We start from the raw sequence: 25906 nt of genomic DNA, 5'->3' as shown, positions 1-25906 counted from the left end.
AGGGAGGAGATGGATCAAAAACCAGCAGGTGGGCAGTTGTATTTAAATAATTAGTCTACACTATGACACCCAAGCACCCATACTTAGTATTATCAGTCATCCTATGCTGATATATTTATTTTCTTATCACTGTCCTTTTTCTATATCTTCTGGACTGATGGAGAATACAGGATTTTATTTTTCTTCTGCATCATTCCTCTGTGCACCATTATCTGAGATTTATTTCTTCTCCTGTCACAGCCCTGCTCCAGCATGTGTGCTTACGATACAGCTCCTCTTTCACTTGAGACATGGCTATTGATAGCTGCTTTTTATCAGACTGATGCGAGATAAGGACAGGTTGCTGCTTGAATTATGTGAAGGAGGCTCATCTGCCTGCTTCAGATGATGCTGACCTGTGTTGCTTGTGGACGTCGATGCTATGTGTAATATAGTACACTATAAAACAGGTGTAATGAAATCACAACTCCAGACACAACAGGGAGGAAGTATTAATTTAATAAACATTACATCCAGAGTCTCAAAATCAGGCATAGAAAGAAGCAAAAACAAAGGATGTACAGATGATATCTGATGTCAATGCTTTGTGGTACTGATCGTTTACACATATGATAAATGATGCATGCTGTGCAATCCTTCTGAAAGTGTAGTAAAAAGAAAAACAGTCGAGTCCAGTTCTGTGAGGGATTTCCCTTCCATACAAATTTTATTTACATCATATTACAATTCAGTGATGTCACTAACAGTAGGTGGAGCCATGACTACAAAGGATATGTTATTTTAGATAGAGTTGCCCTTTAAGTTACACCATATTTGATTGTCGCACCTTGGTACCTCCCATTGATACCGCATTTATAACAGGCGTCCCATAAAGTACAAATACACAAGCCTATAGGCCTTTCGCATATTTAATCCAAAGTGCAACAGTCCACAAATGACCTCCTAGATGTTGTGCACCTCGACCATGACGATCATCCCAAATACTCCTCGAGCCCCAATATGACCAGTCTAAAGAGCGCTCCCCAGTCTTCTTCTATGAGGTGAATTCTCCTTTAAGAGGTTTTTGGGCTCTTTTTCTACTCCATCACCAAACAGACGCCATTTTGAAACAAAACTAAGTCCCTAATGACCACCTTGTTTCTTCTATGTCTCAGGCAAAAACAAGGACACCTACAGCAGTTCTACTGTGTGAGGACCCCAACATTCAGCACCTCGTATCTCAGCTTCTTGAATCACCGTGAATCTGGATTTTTAGAGGTGGGATGCTGGGGTGATAGGCAGTCATGTCCCAATTTTCCAGTTTTAAATGGAGTAATCCTTGGCCTTCCTCATATATTTAATATATCCCCTTTATATAAGAGCAGGACCTCAATTTCCCAGGAATCACAGCTCAGTTAACTTATTAATATTAGTTTGTTTTCATCAAAATTTGTTTTCCTCAATAATAAATAATACTTCTATCAGGCTGTGGACATATAATGCCGCCATCATCCAGTTCAATCATTTTCTTCCTCTTCTATCTGGCAATAGCTGACTTTTTTTGCACTGCTCCACCAGCCAATCAAATTTAAACACCTGTCTTCGTTGCCCACGAAAACCAATCACAGTACAGCTTCCTTTTTAACACAAAACGAAAGCTGACTTGTGATTGGTTGCTATGGGCAACTAAGGTTTGTTGTTTTTAGACACTTCCGGCGGCCATTTTGATTACGTCAAGTACCATATTAGAAACTTATTCGCTCTACAAAATGGCTCCCTCTATAGAATGTTAAGTATTAGATAATAAATATTCCACTTCAAAAAGGAGTCTTATTACATGCGCCATTTTTACTTCATAAATGTTATTTCTGTTGAGTCGCATAATATAAAGCGCTCCCAGAATCCACTTCTGTCACAAGCAAACAGACAATGTTAGGAACATTTTTCCTTAAAGTTACTTCCCGACCTGAGGTAATTCACACATAACAGAACCCGAGCCTGCGACATCTAAAAATTTCCAAATTTGACAAGTATCAAAAATAAAAATTGCATTGCTGTCTGACGAGTACCTTGATTTTTTTTTTATCCTTTTACTGAAAAAAAAAAAAAATCTTTATTTGCATTTTAAAGGAGTTTGGGACCTTGTCATTGGTTTCCAGTCGTGGAATTTACGTCAGAAGCTACCACAGTGATGCGGTTAATCCGCTCTAAAATGGCTTCCGCAGTCAATTTTGGCAGCCCCCGATCAAGGGGACAACCTTCCACCAGACTGTTCATAGGGGTCGGAGGGAAGGAGTTGTCCTCGTCCAGTCCATCCTCCATCTGTCTTCTGAAACTGGTGCCGAACCCTTTAACCTTCATTCCGTCTCCGCCACAAACGTCCGGGTTGTCCGGCTGCTCCTCGGGATCTTCGTGTTGCCCGTTGCTCTCTGAATTCTCTTCCACATGAAGATCTGTAAATTCATTATGTCTCTTACAGTCCTCGGCCTCCCGGAAAGTCTGCATGGGTCGGCCGCCGCACTCCTCGATGTCCCTTTTCTTTAAGAAATCCTTCAGGATGGGCAGGACTTTCTTGCGTGAAGCGGCAGTGTTGCCTTGGCTGTAGACCGTTACGTGTTTACAAGAAGGGAGGGTTATAGGGGACAGCTCCAAAGATGGCGTTGTGGCTTCCTCCAAAACACTACTCACCTAATGCAGAAAACATAAAATAAATTAAAAAAAAAATCATAGCGACATACATATATTATATTTATTTTTACATATATATACATATACATACATTGTGTGTATATATATATATATATATATATATATATATATATATATATATATATATATATATATATATATATATATATATACATACATACATACATACATACATACATACATACATACACACACATATACATACATATATACATACATACATACATACATATATATATATATATACACACACACACACATACATGTCTGTATAATATATGTGTGTGTATCCATGTATGTGTGATATATATATATTATATATATATTATATATATTACACGTATGTATGGGTATGTACAGTTAGGTCCAGAAATATTTGGACAGTGACACAATTTTCGCGAGTTGGGCTCTGCATGCCACCACATTGGATTTGAAATGAAATCTCTACAACAGAATTCAAGTGCAGATTGTAACGTTTAATTTGAAGGTTTGAACAAAAATATCTGATAGAAATTGTAGGAATTGTACACATTTCTTTACAAACACTCCACATTTTAGGAGGTCAAAAGTAATTGGACAAATAAACCAAACCCAAACAAAATATTTTTATTTTCAATATTTTGTTGCGAATCCTTTGGAGGCAATCACTGCCTTAAGTCTGGAACCCATGGACATCACCAAACGCTGGGTTTCCTCCTTCTTAATGCTTTGCCAGGCCTTTACAGACGCAGCCTTCAGGTCTTGCTTGTTTGTGGGTCTTTCCGTCTTAAGTCTGGATTTGAGCAAGTGAAATGCATGCTCAATTGGGTTAAGATCTGGTGATTGTCTTGGCCATTGCAGAATGTTCCACTTTTTTGCACTCATGAACTCCTGGGTAGCTTTGGCTGTATGCTTGTGGTCATTGTCCATCTGTACTATGAAGCGCCGTCCGATCAACTTTGCGGCATTTGGCTGAATCTGGGCTGAAAGTATATCCCGGTACACTTCAGAATTCATCCGGCTACTCTTGTCTGCTCTTATGTCATCAATAAACACAAGTGACCCAGTGCCATTGAAAGCCATGCATGCCCATGCCATCACGTTGCCTCCACCATGTTTTACAGAGGATGTGGTGTGCCTTGGATCATGTGCCGTTCCCTTTCTTCATCAAACTTTTTTCTTCCCATCATTCTGGTACAGGTTGATCTTGGTCTCATCTGTCCATAGAATACTTTTCCAGAACTGAGCTGGCTTCATGAGGTGTTTTTCAGCAAATTTAACTCTGGCCTGTCTATTTTTGGAATTGATGAATGGTTTGCATCTAGATGTGAACCCTTTGTATTTACTTTCATGGAGTCTTCTCTTTACTGTTGACTTAGAGACAGATACACCTACTTCACTGAGAGTGTTCTGGACTTCAGTTGATGTTGTGAACGGGTTCTTCTTCACCAAAGAAAGTATGCGGCGATCATCCACCACTGTTGTCATCCGTGGACGCCCAGGCCTTTTTGAGTTCCCAAGCTCACCAGTCAATTCCTTTTTTCTCAGAATGTACCCGACTGTTGATTTTGCTAGTCCAAGCATGTCTGCTATCTCTCTGATGGATTTTTCTTTTTTTTCAGCCTCAGGATGTTCTGCTTCACCTCAATTGAGAGTTCCTTAGACCGCATGTTGTCTGGTCACAGCAACAGCTTCCAAATGCAAAACCACACACCTGTAATCAACCCCAGACCTTTTAACTACTTCATTTTTTTTTTTTTTATCATCAAGGTTTTTATTGAGTTTTCAGAAAAATACAAACTTCTCATACAACAACATCAAGAACAGGAGCATTGAGTAGCAAGAGGTGGAATAGCCTCGAGCCATTATCAGAATATCAATCTGGGACATTAAATACCCCTTACAACAACAACCTGAACATAGGAGCAGGGAGGGAGGGGGGAAAGAGAGGGGGTGGGGGAAGCAGCTCTACAAGACATTCTTAGGCATAATCAATTTATTTATGGTGTAGGTGTCGGTATCTGGGGGAGGGCCGTTGCATAAAGGGAAGTGGCCCACGGGTGCCATTGTTTAAGTCTCGCCGTTCTCTTCTCTAGGTTGGGGGCCAAGTTGGTTTCGTATAGCCAGTGTAGGTTGATCCTCTCAATTAGATCTCTTTTTGTAGGGGGGCTCACCGACCTCCACTTGTATGCCACACAGTACCTGCCAGCTATGAGAATGTGAGAAATGATGTTTTTTAAAAGATCCGGGATCCCATCTAAGCCAATGTGTAGCACCGCTAAGGTTGGGTTTGGAGAAAGGCGGAGACTAGTAACCTCATGGATTAGATTGAGCACCTCCTGCCAGAAGTTAGATAACTTAGGGCAAAACCACCACATATGACATAAGGTGCCCCTGTGGTTGCAGCCCCTCCAGCACAGTGGTGACACATGTGGGGAAAAAGAAGCCAGTTTAGTAGGGGAGTTGTACCACCTCAGATGAACCTTTTTTAATTGCTCTATATGATTGAGACAAGAAGAGAACTTGTGGATCCATTTTGAGGCCGCGAACCATTCTTGCGGCGGAAGCGGAGAAGCTAGATCTTTTTCCCATTTGAGCATATACGGCAATTGTTTGTCCGGTTGTGGGGAGTTTAGCATATTATGGATATATGAAAGGCCTTTGATTTTGCTATTTTGAAAGAATTTTTTAATTGAGGCGTGGTCAGCTGTCGTGGGAGCCGGGAGATGAGGAGCGGACTGAAGAAAGTGACGTATTTGAAAAAACTGGAATAGACTGTGTCGGGGAAGGTTAAATTTATCACACATTTCTGAGTACGGGAGTAGGATGCCTTCTCTATAGAGATCTGCTAGGGTGATTGGACCTCCACGTGTCCAGGCGGCAAGATTCAAGTTCGGAATGAAGGCTTCTAGCGATCTAAGGGGAATGCTGGGACCTAAAGCATGTGACACTGGCTTGCTCCACAAGGACCAAGCTTTCTTTAGAGCTGCTGTGGTGGGTAGAAGATCGCCGGGGGGCGAAGGGGTTAGGAGCAGGGAGTCTATGAATTGTTTAGGGGAGTGGACCTGTGCCCAGGTGTACTCAATCTGTAACCATCTTAAGTCTGAATCATTCCTCCACCAATCTCGAGCCGGTTCCAGGATAGCGGCTCTGTGGTATGTTAGAATATTAGGAATACCCATTCCTCCACCACTTAACGGGGCATGCATGCATCTCAGGGCTATTCTAGGTTTTTTCCCAGCCCATATAAATGTACTCATTAGCGAATGAATTTTGGTGAGATACCGTTGCGGAATTGTTAGGGGCAGGCACCGAAGTAAGTAGATAATTTTTGGGAGGCAGATCATTTTAAAGGTCTGCATTCTCGCCACCCAAGAGAGCGGGAGAAGAGAAAGGCGAGTAAGTTCTCTATCCAGTGAGGTGTGCAGGGTCAGCAGATTTTTCCGGATCACGGAGTGTAGCGGGGCCAGTATAATACCCAGGTAGGGGATACCCTCGTCTTCCCATTTGAAAGGGTAAAGATGAGAAAGAGTGGCTCTAGTTGAGGCGGGCAGGAAGAGCGGAAAAATTAAGGACTTGGTAATATTAAGCTTGTAATACGAGACTTGAGCGAAGGAGGACAGGATCTCCATTACGTGTTTTAGGGACACCTCTACATTAGTGCAGGATAAAATCACATCATCCGCATATGATGATCCGCACATCATCACATCACATCACATCATCAGAATCACATCATCCGCACGACTGATCACATGGTTTGTACTTCCCACTCGAATCCCCGAGATCCGAGGGCATTCACGGATAGTCTGCGCCAGAGGCTCTATAGCAAGGGCATAGATGATAGGGGAGAGCGGACACCCCTGGCGTGTCCCATTGGATAATTCAAAACTCCGAGATATAAATCCGGATGCCAGAACTTTGGCGTTAGGGTTAGAGTATAGTGCCATTATGGCGGTAAGTATGGGGCCTTCAAATCCAAACTTGGCCAGTACAGATTTCAGATATCCCCAGTGCACCCTGTCAAACGCCTTCTCTGCGTCCAAGGACAGGAATACACTGGGGATTTTCCTCCCCTCAGCCACCGCAATCAGGTCCAGCATACGTCTCGTCCCATCTTTCGCCTGCCTCCCCGCCACAAACCCCACTTGATCCGGGGAAATCAGTGATGGAAGGACTTTATGTATTGTAGCTGAGATTATTTTGGCGTACAATTTTAAGTCGCAGTTTAGGAGGGATATTGGCCTGAAGTTTCCTGGTGATGTAGGGGGTTTTCCTGGCTTTGGCAGGGTAGTTATAATGGCCTCTAGATTATTTGGTGAAATATCTGCTGTGGCTCGCCAAGAGGAGAAAAGTCTCAGGAGGAAAGGAGACAGGGTTTCAGTGAATTGCCTATAATAGGAGTTAGTGAGGCCGTCTGGGCCTGGAGCTGAATTTCTTTTGGCTGTGATCACCGCCTGGCGAACCTCTTCCAGGGAGAAAGGGGAATTTAGTTGCTCTAGATGTACTGTAGATAACCGAGGAAGATTAATATTGTTTAAGAAGGAATTAATTGCCGATTGGGTAGGCTTTGGGGCAGTGGGGTCATTTTTAAGGTTGTAGAGAGACTGATAAAAATCAGCGAATGCATTGGCTATTTCCGTTGGGTTGCGTATTGTGGCATTAGAACCCGTCACGAGGTATTCAATTTTGTTTTGCATTTCTCGTTTTTTAACCCTCCTGGCTAGTAAGGCACCCGCCCTGTCACCCATCATATAGTACCGCTGTTTGAGGGATCTTAAATTTTTCTCATAGTCTACCATCAGCAATTGGCGGAGCTGTGTTCTTAGTTTCCTGAGTTCGTCAGATGTTGACATGTTTGGGGCAGATTTATTGTGGGCTTCTAAAAGCGCTATGTGGGACAGTAGAGCTTTGGAAGTTGCCTGACGCCTCCTTTTCTCCCTAGTGGCAATTTTGATGAATGACCCCCTAATAAAGGCCTTGTGTGCAGACCATAGCGTTTCCTCTGTCACCTCCTTGTTGTCATTAAATTTAAAAAACTCTGCGAGGTCGGCCTGCAACTCCTCAGAGATTTGTCTACAGGCCAGGAGGGAGTCATTCATGCGCCACCGGGTAAAAACGGGCGTGCGACTTTGCTCCTGGACTGTCAGGTATATGGGGGCATGGTCCGACCAAGCTATAAGTCCAATTTTTGAATCTGAGCAATCCAAAATAAGTGAGCTTTCAACCAGAAAGTAGTCCAATCTGCTGTATGAGGTGAACCGAGGTGAGAAGAATGTGTAGTCCCTCTCATTTGCATGTTGGTATCTCCATATATCATGGAGATGCCTTTCTGAAATTATTGTGCTCATTTCCTTCCTCTTTACAGCAGTATTGGAGCAATCCAGAGTGCTGGACATTAACATGTTAAAATCCCCGCAGATTATTTGCTTACCCTCTGTAACGGATGAAAGCTTGGAAAGAAACCTCCGCAGAAAGCTGATCTGACCAGAGTTGGGGGCGTAAAGGGTTGCAATAGTATACTTAGATCCATTTATGGAGCAATTAATAATGGCGTATCTACCTTCAGGGTCTAAATGTTGGGAATGTAGTGTGAACGCAACAGTATTTTTTACACAAATGAATACTCCAGCCTTTTTTTTTTTCCCACAAGCCAGCAGTATGAAAGGAAATTTAATCACACAAAAATCTGTTATAGGTATACAGATATTAAAGAAGCTCAAAGAAGCCAGAATTACTAAAAATATATTTTTTATTCATAATTTATTAAAATTCATATATGAAAAAACTCCACTATATAGTACCCTAGGACTAGGTTAAACAGGTCAGAAAGTTTCACCAATGGTTCTACATTTAACGTATAAATTCAAGGATTCATAGTGCCCTATAGTTGATTATACATATATAAGGCTACAATGAAAATTCAAACCTGCTTTTTTCAAATGCAGAAACCATTACATAAAACATCATCATAGTAGCATACTATATGGTAACCAATAACTAGGTGCAAAATACCATAACTCAATTTTCTAAGTCCCTGAGGAATTCCCAGTTAACATTAGTATCCTGCTATGTGGACATGTGACCGGAGTACCATAACCATAAGGTTATCCCATAATACACCACATAGCTAATCAATAGGAATAGTAACCCCCAACCCCTCAGGGAAACCAATAGTATGCAATTTACCTATTAGAGACCTGATGTCCGCGTCCTGCGACCCCAACACGTGTTTCGCCTTTTCTTCTTCAGGGGGCGTGTAAGTAAGACACTATTGATTAGCTATGTGGTGTATTATGGGATAACCTTATGGTTATGGTACTCCGGTCACATGTCCACATAGCAGGATACTAATGTTAACTGGGAATTCCTCAGGGACTTAGAAAATTGAGTTATGGTATTTTGCACCTAGTTATTGGTTACCATATAGTATGCTACTATGATGATGTTTTATGTAATGGTTTCTGCATTTGAAAAAAGCAGGTTTGAATTTTCATTGTAGCCTTATATATGTATAATCAACTATAGGGCACTATGAATCCTTGAATTTATACGTTAAATGTAGAACCATTGGTGAAACTTTCTGACCTGTTTAACCTAGTCCTAGGGTACTATATAGTGGAGTTTTTTCATATATGAATTTTAATAAATTATGAATAAAAAATATATTTTTAGTAATTCTGGCTTCTTTGAGCTTCTTTAATATCTGTATACCTATAACAGATTTTTGTGTGATTTAATTGAAATAGAAGCTTTACCACAGTGGTGGTGGAAGTATGTTATAGTAGGCAAAACGTGTGAATTATTGAAAGGAAATTTAGCATTATTTAACCTGTGCGAGTCCCCTTGGAGGAGATGAGACTCTTGACCACAAATCACGTCACATTTGGATTTAACCACTTCCCGCCAAAACATGGATCTCTTGGCCGGCGAGTTCAGGCCCCTAACATTTATAGACATACAGTTCAATACCATTGTACATGAAAAAAAGTCTCTTGCCTAGAGCTGCGGGGGGAGAAAGGAAGGTTAGGCAGGAAAGAGGTAACACTGACAACATTAACATTACTGATGTAGGGAGCATCAGTCCACATAGAAAAAAGCCCAAAAAGGGGGCCTGCGGTATGGTGGAAATGTACCGCCATGGGGGCTCAGGGTCCTGGTTGAACAGAACCAGCGGACCTTAAAAGTAGCAACTAAGTCTCAGCCGCGACTCAGACATATCACATAACTCACGCGACGGACCAATCTTCATTCACTTTATCCCTTTGGGATGATCCTGTGGCTCTTGGAGATCTGGCCGGGAGATTTGCCATGTTCCATGAGGATAGGAGCTTTGCCAACTGTTGTGGGGAATGGCAGACGTGGGTGTTTCCTGCACGGAAAAGCAGGATCTTTACAGGGAAACCCCATCTATAGGATATAGCTTCATCCCTGGGAATTTTGGTATAAGGGGCAAATTCCCTCCTTTTTGCCAGGGTTCCTGCAGACAGATCCGGAAAAATGGACAGGTGCCGGAATTGCTCAGACAGAGGCGGCCTCCTTCTCAGGGCTTGCAGCAGGGCTTCTTTGGTCTTGTAAAAGTGCAGGCGAGCCAAAGTGTCCCGGGGGGCATCAGCACTGAGGGATTTAGGCTTAGGGACTCTGTGTATTCTGTCCACCAGGAAATCAGTTGCAGACAGGTCTGGGAGCAGCTCCTGCAGCAAGGAGCCTAGAAAGCTCTGCAGCCCCTTGTCTGGTATGGCCTCTGGAATTCCTCTGATTCTTATGTTGTTTCTGCGGGACCTGTCCTCTAAATCCAAGACCTTGGTATGGAGCTTTTGCACTTGTTCCTCCAGTGCTGCATTAGCATCAATGAGGCTATTGTGTGACTTTGTCAGCTCCTGCATTTTAGTTTCAATGTGTGCTGTGCGACTGCCTATGGCAGTGATATCTCCCCTCAGCTCAGCCACCATATCTTTCCAATCCTGCTGCAGTGATGAGCGGAGGGCACTGAGCAGTTTCTGCATGGTACCTTTGGTAAGCGGTATATCTGCAGCGTCTGTGTCCAAGTCTGGGCCTGCTGTGGATCCCCTCCTGGATGAGCGTGAGGAAGCTGTGGAGGAGGATGCTGCTGCCATTTTCCCTCGTCCCGTGCTGGAGAAGAAGTCTGTAACTTTCGCCGGGGACGGCTTCTTCTGGGACTTTCCCCTTGGCATGCCACGTTCCTGGGTACCTCCGCAGCACTTTCCCCCCGTGTGCAGAGAGATTGGTGCCACTGGTGAGCCGCAGTGAGCCGGTTAGGAGTCGAGGTGGCTGGAGCTCAGCAGCTAGGTGACCGGTGCCATTAGCAAGCAGGCCACGCCCCCCCTTAACTACTTCATTGATTACAGGTTAACGAGGGAGACGCCTTCAGAGTTAATTGCAGCCCTTAGAGTCCCTTGTCCAATTACTTTTGGTCCCTTGAAAAAGAGGAGGCTATGCATTACAGAGCTATGATTCCTAAACCCTTTCTCCGATTTGGATGTGAAAACTCTCATATTGCAGCTGGGAGTGTGCACTTTCAGCCCATATTATATATATAATTGTATTTCTGAACATGTTTTTGTAAACAGCTAAAATAACAAAACTTGTGTCACTGTCCAAATATTTCTGGACCTAACTGTATAATGTATGTGTATATATGTATGTGTGTTATATTATATATATATATATATATATATATATATATATATATAAAACTATACACACACACATACTTGTACATACATATACACACACACATATATATATATATATATATATATATATATATATATATATAATGTGTGTATATGTATGTACAAGTATGTGTGTGTCTGTATAGTTATATGTATATATATATATATATATATATATATATATATATTACACGTATGTATAATGTATGTGTATATATGTATGTGTTATATATATATATATATAACACATACATATATACACATACATTATACATACGTGTAATATATATATTATATATACACATATATACACACACACACACATATAAGCATATACATACATACACACACACACACACACTCACATATATATTTCATACACAGATATAGATATATATCTCAAATGTATTTTTTTTGCTGTTAAATTATTTACCAACTTTACAAAAAGGGTATTATTGGACAGAGCTTAATCCTTTTTAAAAATTTCCAGCCATTCTTGAGAAGTGAACACTTATTTACAAATAGTTGCCTTTGTTACAGACCACCACTGCGAGACAACGGAATATATGAAATGCTTACAAGCTCTTCTCCACCGAGCTTGTGAGCCCTACCGTTCCCTTTTAATCAATCAGTGTTTACAAGCTAAACAGCAGAGGTGGTCGGTCTCTTAGGCAACGAGCTGGAAACAAAAGTGTAATCTCAAAATCTGTAAATTTTAATAATCAGTATGTATAAAACCCAATATTTTTGTAAAAATCTTTAATTATCTAAAAATTACAGGTCTCAAGACAAGGCTGCGACAAATGTATCTTAATTTATGGTTTTTAAATTACGAAAGTAATTGCACCCCCCCCCCCAAAAAAAAATAAAAAAAATTGATGTTTCTTGAAAGAATTAAAGATACAGGAGGCGCAGTGATCAGCTGACCACCATGGGTTTTGATCCTCAAGATGAACCCCCCAAAACACAGCCAGCTATGCACTTCTCCCCACAGTGGCCACTACAGGGGATATGTGATATTATACTCTGACCGATCAGATAAATACCATAATGGCTCATGGAGGGGAGGATTAAAGGGGTCTTCCTTCCCATCTAGGACATGGCCGCGCCTCGTCAGGACATATACTAATGCGGGTGTCACACGAGACGATCTATCGTGCGATATGTCGTCGGGGTCACTGTTTTCGTGACACACATCCGGCATAGTTTGCGACGTCGTTTCATGTGACACCTCTGAGCGACTCTGAACGTTCGCAAATCGGTTACAAATCGTGTATATCGTTGACACGTCGCTCATTTTTAAAAAAGTCGTTTATTTTTCTTTGTTCTGGTTGTTCATCGTACCCGGGGCAGCACACATCGCTCAGTGTGACACCCCGGGAACGATGAACACAGCTTACCTGCGTCCCGCGGCTCCCGCCGGCTATGCGGAAAGAAGGAGGTGGGCGGGATGTTACGTCCCGCTCATCTCCGCTTCTATTGGCCGGCCGCTGTGTTACGTCGCTGTGACACCGAACGTCCCTCCCCCTTCAGGAAGTGGATGTTCGCCGCCCACAGCGACATCGCTCAGCAGGTAAGTACGTGTGATGGCGGTTTAACAACTTTGTGCGCCACGGGCAACTAATTGTGACGCACAAACGACGGGGGAGGATACGATCGCTCGTGCGATTGCACGATAGATCGTACCGTGCGACGCCCGCATAAGTGTCAGCTAAATTAAGAGGTCCAGTTTATCTGAAGAACGAGGCATTCGCAAAAGGAAAAGAAATTAACATTTCAGATTGTAATAATCCCCCCTCATATATCCTGTTCTCACCTACCGCGGGTTGTGGCCTCTCGTCGGGGACGGTCGGTGCGAAAACAAGCAAATGTCTCGGGTTCACATTTCACAGCTTAAAGTTTAAACTTTGGTCAAGTTAATGAATGACCCAGATCCAGTTACAAGAAGGCATGACAGCCCCGTGGGCAGCGAAAACATATGGGGGGGGGGGGGATGGGGTAAAAAAGAAAAAAAATATTTGGAATTTTAGGATTTGCAACAACTGGGGTGAAAATGGATGACAAAAGATCAATCAATTCCCGCTGCTGGAAAAATGAACTTATTTCAATGATTAAATTCTTATATATAGGTCCTCCAACACCAGTGTTGGAGCTCCCTCTAGTGGTTGCTTTCACACATTACAGTTCTTAATCTATTATTGGTATTGGGGAAGGTGCTGGCTGAAAGTGCATGTCCTGACTACGATTTTTCTACCATAGGCGGAGAATATAGGTGGAGGATCCCTTGAAGAACTCATTACCCGATCCTAATACAGCTTTTACATACCATGAGCTGACAGAAAAGGACAAAGTCCGCGCCTTGTCCTCGCTGCCCAGTATATACATCTGCCCCTGCTGCCTCGTAAACATACACAAGTCTTAGGCCGGTTTCACACATCCGGATTTTCGCCGGTTTATCGGATCCGGCGCTCTCCCATACAGTGACTACAGTACAGTGACAGCGCAACAAGCGCCGGTCACATGCTCTCATGTGACCGGCGCATGTGACCCGGAAGTTACAGCGCTGTCACTGTACTGTATTGTCTGTACGGGAGAGTGCCGGATCCGGTAAACCGGCGAAAAGCCGGATGTGTGAAACCGGCCTTATCTGTCACTTCCCTCCACCGTGCTGGGACGTCAGATAAGGAAACGAGTCGTCAGGGATACAGGCAGAAGAAAGATGGCCGCCGCCAGCTTCTAACCCAGGTGGCCACAGGAGTCTGGGTGGCGACCATACTGGACGATTCCACACCACATGTCATATAAAGGGACTTACCACAGCTCTCAGCGCCCCCTGCTGGCTGTACACCGCTATCTGCCTCCTCGGTTCGTTGGCACTGGTGAAGGCAATCGACATGGCGACAATAACATTGTAACGGTGTCTGTGACAGAAATCCCACAGCTCACTCTCCACGTTTTCTTCCCTTCGGAGGAACGCCTACGGAATATAGTAATTAGGCAAAGAATAAAGTGTGGAGAATGGCTTCCGAGATGCCACTTTAGGTGCGGGCCAGTGATAACAGACCATCGCTCATCATAAGATTCCTCTCACGCTCACCTCCATGTCCATGTATATGGCACTGATGGCCAGCCGGATGTCCAGACCCACCAGGGCCTTCAGGTCCTTCCGGAGCATCTGATCTGTGGTTAGGCCTGCATAATAAAAGTGTTAATACACTAGGTGCCTCAGAGACCATCACCAGTCACAGCCAATTCAGAATTTTTTGAGGGGGTCCAAAACTAGCAATTTTGTAGTTTTGATTTTTTTTATTATGTTAATTATACTTATATATTTTGATAAATCAGACTTTTATGGACGTGGCGATAATGAATAGGATTTGTTAAATTGTCCAAATGTTTATGTTTTATTTATTTATTTTTTTTTTACTTCTTCAATGGGACTCGAACCTATGATTTATCATTTTATATTGCGGCATGTGATAACATGGGTGCTCTCCGAAGAAACCCAGACATAGGGTGGAAACAAGTCCATCATAAGACCAAGAAAGTAGTTATGGAGGTCCACAGCAGTCCAGCGATACAACAGGAGCTGGCAAACAGACCGTTTACATGCTGCAGTCAGTGATTAGCAGCATCTTAACGGTTGAGCAGCCGTGATATGAGCTAATCGAGGCATGTACAGTCTTAACAGCGGTCCAAAAATCCTACAATGTGACCCATGAATGGGTGACATTGCCTCATATATTCTACATTGAATTACAAGTTGAATATCTCAGCGATACCTGATACATCAAACTTGGCGTTCTGAAGAGAATCAAACACAGCGCCTCTCGGCGGTAGGTCGGGGAACTTCGACTCCAGGATTGTCACATATTCTGTATCTTTCGGAGTGACCTTCCCGGCCTCGGGTGCCATGTTCACACAATCCAGGACAATGGCACCTGTGAAGGAAATGAATAAATACTTCACACAACGTTTAACCCTTTCATGCTCATTAGGTAATCAAGGCAACCACCGTGTAGAGAATTTACCACGCAGCATGGACGCCACTTGAGGGTCCAGGATGTGAGGGGCTTCTCGCAGTATCTTTTCCGCTACCAGCGTGGTACAGGATCCCACCAGCTCTGCGGTAACCCGGCATTTACGAGACTGGCTCCTCTCTACAGCGCGGTGATCTATAACCTCGGTCACCACGTCTTCCATGAAAGAGTCCGCCCTGACCGACAAAACGATCTGTAAATATTCCTATTTATCAAAGTCAAAAAGGGACGCATTACCCACAATGCACCCCTCACCTCGGCAGCACATTGTGATCCACCAGCGACAGTGCCAACTGGCCGGCCTCATACAGTCCACCTAGGTCTATCTCATCGCGGAAAACCAAGAGCGCCTCAGGGAGATTGTTTTCTTTGAGGAAAAATGTGCTCTCTGTCCGGAGAGGAAAATCCTGACGGGGAATGTTCAGCACCGGAACGTAGACAATGGTCTTGCTGGAAGAAGTCTACAATAATGGAAGGATAAACACTATCAGTGAGCAAATCCTGTCCATCCGGACTGGCCAAAATGCCCCCATTAGGATCGTGTCACTTCAATGCAACGGTCAGAGAGCTCGGCTCCGGTCCTGGCCATTAATGGCAGATGAGGGCTGTATACATAGCTCCTGAGCCTGCGTCATACACTCGCACCATAATTTAATAGTACATTGTGGAGAAAGAAAGGGTTAATAGAGCGGCCATTAAGGGTTATTTTCATATACCACTTATAAGAGGGGATAAAGGAGCGACACATTTATGAGAACTACCAATCCCACAGACTAGGCCTCGTTTATCACAACTGGCCATGTTGCTCATAGCAACCAATCACAGCACAGCTTTGATGTTACCACAGCCATTTAAAAAAAAAAAAATGAAAGCTGAACTGTGATTGGTCGCTATGGGCAACACAGTTTTGAGACCTAGAGTACGTGTTTAGTTGTGGAGTTTGTTCCATATCAAGGGGATTAAAACTGACACTCACCTTGGCCAAGTAATACGCCAGCGTGATGGCCGACACCATCGAATCTAGGTCACACGCTTCATTGCCCAGGACCACGTGGAATTCCTGTCCATCCTGCTTCTTCTGGATAAAAAAAAACCAAACAAACAAAATAATAAAACCCAAAACTTTGCGGAAACCATACCTCACTATAGGGCGGCATGCCCTATGGGCGGATCCAACAATAAGGGCTCTAAAAAAACTATGCTAGCTGAGCAGTTCCGGCCCTTTAAGGGTACGCTATCTAATGGGGTTATGCTGGTTAATATTGCCATTATCTGTATTCTGCTGCTTTTATAATCTCACCCACTAGAACAAACACATCAGGTACTTAACTATACGTTACTGTAACGCCAGATTACAGGAGGCGCCATTAACCCCATATGACTTCCGCCCCTAGACAAAGCCCAAACATTGGCGCTAATGTCGTGTAGGCAAACATGGGTTCATATAGTGAGATACTTAGCACACAAAAATGGCCAGTTTTATGTGAGCCCAACAGCCAGCGGCAAGGAAACCTTTTTGTTGGGTCTTTACCAAACTAATGCCGTTTGGCTGTTGGGCTTACATAAAACTGGCCATTTTTGTGTGCTAAGTATCTCTATTTTTGCATGTTTTTCATAGCAATAAGGCATGTCTATATTACCAAATTCATTGTTCCACATCTCAGTGCTGCAGAGTGCAACTGTCTCCTTTTTATTACTATGAGTTCATACAGTTCAGGTTGCCCCTATAAAACTATTTGATAAAGGCAGCCATTTTTAAAACAGCTAATATGTTTGGCTGCCATATTCTAACACCGACCTGCATCACCCTATAGCATTGTCAAGAGGGTGTGGCTTACTTAAAGGGTGTGGCTTACTTAAAGGGTGTGGCTTACTTAAAGGGTGTGGCTTACTTAAAGGGTGTGGCTTACTTAAAGGGTGTGGCTTACTTAAAGGGTGTGGCTTACTTAAAGGGTGTGGCTTACTTAAAGGGTGTGGATTACTTAAAGGGTGTGGATTACTTAAAGGGTGTGGATTACTTAAAGGGTGTGGATTACTTAAAGGGTGTCAGTCCTTATCTTGCTTGGTCCCCATTGCAGTGAAGACAGAAAAGGCAACAGTTATTACATCACTCAGCCGCTTTAATATCAGCTCTGCCTTTTTCCCCCTCAATTTATTGATCACAGATTCTAAAAGGCGTCACAAAATGGCGACCTCCAAAGACAACTTTAAGGAGACTGGAAGACATTTTTACGAGTTTAAAATAAAGAAAAGGCTCAAGCACAATCCAGGCATTATGCAAGACCCAAGTGCTGCTACTTTTTTCCCCCCCAAAATATAGTCCCTTTAATTTTTTATTTTTTTAAAGGGACGGTAATGTGCCACTTAGCACGCAGAACAGAATCAATCGCATGAATGGAAACAAACAGGAACTGTGATATACCGACAGATGACGGACAATCCCGGATGACGCCGTTTCTGGGATACGGCAGAGACTTCGGAGTCACGGCAGCGGACGTCGCAGCGTAATGTGTTTACAGAATGGATAAGTAATTGATTTATGGAGCGCGACCTAAAGTCCTAATGTCCGTAAAAGAAAGAGCACACAGCGCACCATATGCCACCGCTCGCCCCATTTATTTCGGATAAGCAATATTTGGAAACCGACGCTTAAAACCCCAACTGAAATAAATTAATGGAGCTGAAATGGAAAGAGCGGCGTGTGGACACAGGAAATCTGTGATCAGCAGCGGAAAATTAACAAGCCCCGCCTCCCCGACAGAAAAACAACTACAGCAGAAAGCAAGATGGACGCCAAGGGTCTGAAAGTTACCCCACTCTGCTCTACCATGTGGTGTTCTTGGGTTTGAAGAAGCAAGATCACAGTCATGGGGGGTCTCATGGCAGCAATAATAGAAGTCTTTTCTAGAAAAAGTAGACTGGTACTAAAACTAATATGGCCGCCTCCACTACAACCCAGCTTTCCCAAAAGTGAACAACAAATATGGCAGCTTCCACTACAACCCAGCTTTCCCAAAAGTGAACAAATCTGGTTGCCTCCACTATAATCCAGCATTCCCAGAAGTGAACAATAACAAATATGGCCGCCTCAACTACAACCCAGCTTTCCCAAAAGTGAATAACAAATATGGCTCCCTCCACTATAACCCAGCTTTCCCAGAAGTGAACAATAACAAATATGGCTCCCTCCACTATAACCCAGCTTTCCCAGAAGTGAACAACAACAAATATGGCTCCCTCCACTATAACCCAGCTTTCCCAGAAGTGAACAATAACAAATATGGCTCTCTCCACTATAACCCAGCTTTCCCAGAAGTGAACAATAACAAATATGGCTCTCTCCACTATAACCCAGCTTTCCCAGAAGTGAACAACAACAAATATGGCTGCCTCCACTATAACCCAGCTTTCCCAGAAGTGAACAGCAACAAATATGGCTCCCTCCACTATAACCCAGCTTTCCCAGAAGTGAACAGCAACAAATATGGCTGCCTCCACTATAACCCAGCTTTCCCAGAAGTGAACAGCAACAAATATGGCTCCCTCCACTATAACCCAGCTTTCCCAGAAGGGAACAGCAACAAATATGGCTCCCTCCACTATAACCCAGCTTTCCCAGAAGTGAACAACAACAAATATGGCTGCCTCCACTATAACCCAGCTTTCCCAGAAGTGAACAACAACAAATATGGCTCCCTCCACTATAACCCAGCTTTCCCAGAAGTGAACAGCAACAAATATGGCTCCCTCCACTAAAACCCAGCTTTCCCAGAAGTGAACAACAACAAATATGGCTCTCTCCACTATAACCCAGCTTTCCCAGAAGTGAACAACAACAAATATGGCTGCCTCCACTATAACCCAGCTTTCCCAGAAGTGAACAGCAACAAATATGGCTCCCTCCACTATAACCCAGCTTTCCCAGAAGTGAACAACAACAAATATGGCTGCCTCCACTATAACCCAGCTTTCCCAGAAGTGAACAACAACAAATATGGCTCCCTCCACTATAACCCAGCTTTCCCAGAAGTGAACAGCAACAAATATGGCTCCCTCCACTATAACCCAGCTTTCCCAGAAGTGAACAACAACAAATATGGCTGCCTCCACTATAACCCAGCTTTCCCAGAAGTGAACAGCAACAAATATGGCTCCCTCCACTATAACCCAGCTTTCCCAGAAGTGAACAACAACAAATATGGCTGCCTCCACTATAACCCAGCTTTCCCAGAAGTGAACAACAACAAATATGGCTCCCTCCACTATAACCCAGCTTTCCCAGAAGTGAACAGCAACAAATATGGCTCCCTCCACTATAACCCAGCTTTCCCAGAAGTGAACAGCAACAAATATGGCTGCCTCCACTATAACCCAGCTTTCCCAGAAGGGAACAGCAACAAATATGGCTCCCTCCACTATAACCCAGCTTTCCCAGAAGTGAACAGCAACAAATATGGCTCCCTCCACTATAACCCAGCTTTCCCAGAAGTGAACAGCAACAAATATGGCTCCCTCCACTATAACCCAGCTTTCCCAGAAGGGAACAACAACAAATATGGCTCCCTCCACTATAACCCAGCTTTCCCAGAAGGGAACAACAAATATGGCTGCCTCCACTATAACCCAGCTTTCCCAGAAGTGACTACATTTTATATTGAGGTTGGCATGTGTTTAAATAGGACCATACGCCAGGAAATCCGATATGTGGACGCACCGGTGTAAAAATAGTAATATTTGGCATAAGCCAACTGGACATGTCCAGAGCGAGATATTTTAAGACTGGCTTGATCAGGTTTCAAAATGGGAAATCCCGAGCAACGTGAGGTGCGGCCTTGAAGCGTCGCTGCATCTTTAAATGTAGAATGTACAGACCGGGGGAAAAGCAGATGGTTCAGGGAAAGACGGGTGAAACCCGGCACCAGCAGGAGCACCCGGCGAAACTGGTGCCAAGATATCAGATCAGTTTAGTTGCCAGCGGTAACACAAGTGTCGCTGGCCGCCATTTCTAAAGGTATTAGTAATGGATGACACTAGTGCAGGTAGCATCATCTACAGCAACCAATCAGATCCAAGCATAGTGTACAAAATAAAAGCAGTGATCTAATTGGCCAAGATGAGAATTCAAGACACAGACTGGAAAGTGTGGTGTTTGTCGTCTGTACTTTTCATCCTGTGGTAGTTTTACCCTTTGTATTAATGTTTGCTCACATGTCCAGGAATTACTGCAGGGTTTCCCGAGGCCCCTGGACACAAGATGGGGCTGACAGAACGCAGATCATGTGACAGTCACACAGAGGACAAGAAATGAAGGGCCGGTACATCAGATGACACAGCAGTCCCCCACTGCTGATAACAGGAGTCAGCGTGATAAAAGCCTGACAGCAAAACACGGGACGGCAAAACGCGAGGACGGCAAAACGCGAGGACGAGACGGCAAAACGCACGGACGGGGACGGCAAAACGCACGGACGGGGACGGCAAAACGCACGGACGGGGACGGCAAAACGCACGGACGGGGACGGCAAAACGCAAGGACGGGGACGGCAAAACGCAAGGACGGGGACGGCAAAACGCAAGGACGGGGACGGCAAAACGCAAGGACGGGGACGGCAAAACGCACGGACGGGGACGGCAAAACGCACGGACGGGGACGGCAAAACGCAAGGACGGGGACGGCAAAACGCAAGGACGGGGACGGCAAAACGCACGGACGGGGACGGCAAAACGCACGGACGGGGACGGCAAAACGCACGGACGGGGACGGCAAAACGCACGGACGGGGACGGCAAAACGCACGGACGGGGACGGCAAAACGCAAGGACGGGGACGGCAAAACACACGGACGGGGACGGCAAAACGCACGGACGGGGACGGCAAAACGCACGGACGGGGACGGCAAAACGCAAGGACAGAAAAACATGTAAACCAGAAAATACAGAGGAGCAGTGTACACTGTACTGAGCCATGGCACCCCTCCTGTACCCCCGAACTACCACCTCTCCTGTACCTATATCCCTCACCGACAGGCGGCACCCCTACTGTACCTCGCATCGACAGGCGGCACACTCCTGCTGTACAGATACCCCTTACCGACACTCTGCACCCCTGTCGTACCCCACACAGACAGGCGGCACCCCTCCCGTACCCCAGCTTACTCCTCCTCCTGTATCCCGACTTCCCCCCCTCCTCCTGTACCCCAGTTCCCCCCTCTCCTGTACCCCGCCTCTCCTCCTGCACCACAGTCCCCCCCCCTCCTCCTGCACCACAGTCCCCCCCTCCTCCTGCACCACAGCCCCCCCCCCTTTTCCTGCACCAGTCTCCCCCCCTCCTCCTGCACCACAGTCCCCCCCCCCCCTCCTACTGTACCACAGTCCCCCCCCCTCCTCCTACTGTACCACAGTCCCCCCCCTCCTACTGTACCACAGTCCCCCCCCCTCCTCCTACTGTACCACAGTCCCCCCCCCTCCTCCTACTGTACCACAGTCCCCCCCCCTCCTCCTACTGTACCACAGTCCCCCCCCTCCTCCTACTGTACCACAGTCCCCCCCCTCCTCCTACTGTACCACAGTCCCCCCCCCTCCTCCTACTGTACCACAGTCCCCCCCCCTCCTACTGTACCAAAGTTGCACCTCTCCTCTCCTCCTCCTGTACCCCCCTCCTGTACCCAGTCTCTCCCCATTAACACCATATGACTTACGCCTCTAGACCAGGCCCAAACATTGGCATTAATGTTGTGTATGCAGACACGAGTTCATATAGTGAGGTACTTTGCTCACATAAAACTGGCCAATTCTGTGTGCTAAGTATCTGTATTTTTGCATGTTTTTCAAAGCTCCCCCCTCCTCCCCTTATACCCCAGTACCCTTCTCCTGTACCCCGGCTCCCCCCCCAACCTTCTCCTCTTATACCCCAGTACCCTTCTCCTGTACCCCGGCTCCCCCCCCAACCTTCTCCTCTTATACCCCAGTACCCTTCTCCTGTACCCCGGCTCCCCCCCCAACCTTCTCCTCTTATACCCCAGTACCCTTCTCCTGTACCCCGGCTCCCCCCCCAACCTTCTCCTCTTATACCCCAGTACCCTCCTCCTGTACCCCCTTTCTCCTATAGTCCGGCTCCTCTCACCTGTACTCCGCTCTTACAGCCCTGCAGGAATCCCTCCATCCTGCTCCTCTGTCTCCAGAATACTAATCCGCCCCCCAGCGCACTGCATGTTGGGAGACGTCAGGGACAAGGGGCGGAGCCAAATCATGTGACAGAGTAGAGTATCTAATCTACAGAGTGTGATACCGAGAGCTTATCAATGTATCTAATTCAGTGTGACACTGAGTGCTGATCAGTGTATCTAATCCACAATGTGTAATACCAACTGTTCATCAGTGTATCTAATACAGTGTGATACTGAGTGCTGATTTGTGTATCTAATCTACAGAGTGTGATACTGAGTTCTGATCAGTATATCTAATACACAGTGTGATACTGAGTGCTAATCAGTGTATCTAATCTACAGAGTGTGATACCGAGTTCTGATCAGTGTATCTAATACACAGTGTGATACCGAGTGCTGATCAGTGTATCTAATCTAGAGTGTGATACTAATTGCTGATCAGTGTATCTAATGTACAGAAAGCGATACTAAGTGCTGATCAGTGTATCTAATCTACAGTGTGTGATACAGAGCTCCGATCAGTGTATCCAATCTACAGTGTGATACTGAGTGCTGATCAGTGTATCTAATCCACAGTGTGATACCGAGTGCTGATCAGTGTATCTAATCCACAGTGTGATACCGAGTGTTGATCAGTGTATCTAATCCAGTGTGTGAAAGAGTGCTGATCGGTTTATCTAATCTACAGAGTGTGATACCGAGCTCTGATCGGTGTATCTAATCTACAGAGTGTGATACCGAGCTCTGATCAGTGTATCTAATCTACAGTGTGAAACCGATTGCCGATCAGTGTATCTTACCTACAGTGTGTGATACTGAATGCTGATCAGTGTATCCAATCCACAATGTGATACCGAGTGTTGATCCGTGTATTTAATCTACAGTGTGATACCGAGTGCTGATAAGTGTATCTAATCTACAGTGTGATACTGAGTGCTGATCAGTGTATGTAATCTACAGTGTTTGATACCGAGTGCTGATCAGTGTATCTAATCTACAGAGTGTGATACCGGGCTCTGATCAGTGTATCTAATCTACAGTGTGATACCAAGTGCTGATCAGTGTATCTAATCTACAGAGTGTGATACCGGGCTCTGATCAGTGTATCTAATCTACAGTGTGATACCGAGTGCTGATCAGTGTATCTAATCTACAGAGTGTGATACCGAGTTCTGATCAGTGTATCTAATCTACAGAGTGTGATACTAAGTGCTGATCAGTATATCTAATGTACAGAAAGCGATACTAAGTGCTGATCAGTGTATCTAATCTACAGTGTGTGATACAGAGCTCCGATCAGTGTATCCAATCTACAGTGTGATACTGAGTGCTGATCAGTGTATCTAATCCACAGTGTGATACCGAGTGCTGATCAGTGTATCTAATCCACAGTGTGATACCGAGCTCTGATCGGTGTATCTGATCTACAGAGTCTGATACCGAGCTCTGATCAGTGTATCTAATCTACAGTGTGAAACCGATTGCCGATCAGTGTATCTTACCTACAGTGTGTGATACTGAATGCTGATCAGTGTATCCAATCCACAATGTGATACCGAGTGTTGATCCGTGTATTTAATCTACAGTGTGATACCGAGTGCTGATAAGTGTATCTAATCTACAGTGTGATACTGAGTGCTGATCAGTGTATGTAATCTACAGTGTTTGATACCGAGTGCTGATCAGTGTATCTAATCTACAGAGTGTGATACCGGGCTCTGATCAGTGTATCTAATCTACAGTGTGATACCGAGTGCTGATCAGTGTATCTAATCTACAGAGTGTGATACCGGGCTCTGATCAGTGTATCTAATCTACAGTGTGATACCGAGTGCTGATCAGTGTATCTAATGTACAGAGTGTGATACCAAGTGCTGATCAGTGTATCTAATCTACAGAGTATGATACCGAGTGCTGATCAGTGTATCTAATCTACAGTGTGTGATACCAATCACTAATTAGTGTATCTAATCTAGTGTATCTAATCTACAAAGTGTGATACCGATCTCTGATCAGTGTATCTAATCTAGTGCGTGATACCAAGAGCTGATCCATGTATCTAATCTACAGCACGTGATACAAAGTGCTGATCAGTGTATCCAATCCACAGTGTGATACTGGATGCTAAGCAGTGTATCTAATCCACAATGTGATACTGGATGCTGAGTATTGTATCTAATCCACAGAGTGTGATACTGCATGCTGAACATTGTATCCAATCCACACAGTGTGATACCGAATGCTGATCAGTGTATCTAATATACAGAGTGTGATACTGATCTCTGATCAATGTATCTAATCCACAGAGTGTGATACCGAGTATTCATCAGTGTATCTAATCTACAGATTGTAATACCGAGCCCTGATCAATGTATCTAATCTACAGAGTGTGATACCGAGTGCTAATCAGTGTAACTAATCTACAGTGTGATACCGAATGCTAATCACTGTATCTAATCTACAGAGTGTGATACTGAGTGCTAATCCGTGTATCTAATCTACAGTGTGTGATACCAAGTGATTATCTGTGTAGCTAGTCTACAGTGTTTGATACCGAGTGTTGATTAGTGTATCTAATCTACAGTGTGATACCGAGTGTTGATCAGTGTATCTAATCCAGTGTGTGATAGAGAGTGCTGATCGGTGTATCTAATCTACAGAGTGTGATGCCGAGCTCTGATCAGTGTATCTAATCTACAGTGTATTACCAATTGCCGATCAGTGTATCTTATCTACAGTGTGTGATACTGAATGCTGATCATTGTATCCAATCCACAATGTGATACCGAGTGTTGATCAGTGTATTTAATCTACAGTGTGATACCGAGTGCTGATAAGTGTATCTAATCTAGTGTGATACCGAGTGCTCATCAGTGTATCTAATTTACAGAGTGTGATACTGAGTGCTGATAAGTGTATCTAACCTACAGTGTGATACTGCGTGCTGATCAGTGTATGTAATCTACAGTGTTTGATACCGAGTGTTGATCAGTGTATCTAATCTACAAAGCGCGATACCAAATTCTAATCAGTTTATCTAATTTACAGAGTGTGATACAGATGCTGAGCAGTGTATCTAATCCATAGTGTGATACAGATGCTGAGCATTGTTTCTAAGCCACAGAGTGTGATACTGGATGCTGAGCAGTGTATCCAATCCACACAGTGTGATACTGGAGGCTGAGCAGTGTATCTAATCCAAAGAGTCACAGATGCTGGATGCTGAGTAGTGTATCTAATCCACCGAGTGTGATACTGGATGCTGAGCAGTATATCTAATCTAGTGTGATACCGAGTGCTGATCAGTGTATCTAATCTACAGAGTGTGATACCGAGTG

At 44.4% G+C, this 25906-nt stretch overlaps 1 protein-coding gene across 1 annotated transcript; it reads right to left on the bottom strand.

Moving 5' to 3' along the window:
• Positions 1 to 482: 482 nt before the first annotated feature.
• PRUNE1 (prune exopolyphosphatase 1) lies at positions 483 to 22598 on the bottom strand. Its single transcript, XM_075329909.1, has 8 exons — positions 22526 to 22598; positions 16380 to 16481; positions 15659 to 15864; positions 15395 to 15579; positions 15146 to 15304; positions 14461 to 14555; positions 14179 to 14340; positions 483 to 2667 (listed from the first exon to the last, which is right to left on the bottom strand). The coding sequence occupies exons 1-8, from the start codon at positions 22562 to 22564 to the stop codon at positions 2125 to 2127; spliced, it is 1491 nt and encodes a 496-aa protein (XP_075186024.1). The 5' UTR covers positions 22565 to 22598; the 3' UTR covers positions 483 to 2124.
• Positions 22599 to 25906: the final 3308 nt, after the last annotated feature.

The sequence above is a fragment of the Anomaloglossus baeobatrachus genome, chromosome 12 (assembly GCF_048569485.1).
Source record: "Anomaloglossus baeobatrachus isolate aAnoBae1 chromosome 12, aAnoBae1.hap1, whole genome shotgun sequence".
NCBI lineage: Eukaryota > Metazoa > Chordata > Amphibia > Anura > Aromobatidae > Anomaloglossus > Anomaloglossus baeobatrachus.
Note: the sequence above shows the minus strand (reverse complement) of the source record. Positions and strands in the feature narration are given on the sequence as shown.

Excerpts from the sequence above, each read along its gene's own strand:
- PRUNE1 (XM_075329909.1), bottom strand. The coding sequence starts at position 22,564 with ATGGAGGGATTCCTGCAGGGCTGTAAGAGCGGAGTACAG. Across the intron at positions 15,305-15,394 it reads AGTGGCGTCCATGCTGCGTG|GTGCCATTGTCCTGGATTGT; the intron begins GTAAATTCTCTA and ends TTTCCTTCACAG. Across the intron at positions 14,556-15,145 it reads CGCCAAGTTTGATGTATCAG|GCCTAACCACAGATCAGATG; the intron begins GTATCGCTGAGA and ends TTTATTATGCAG.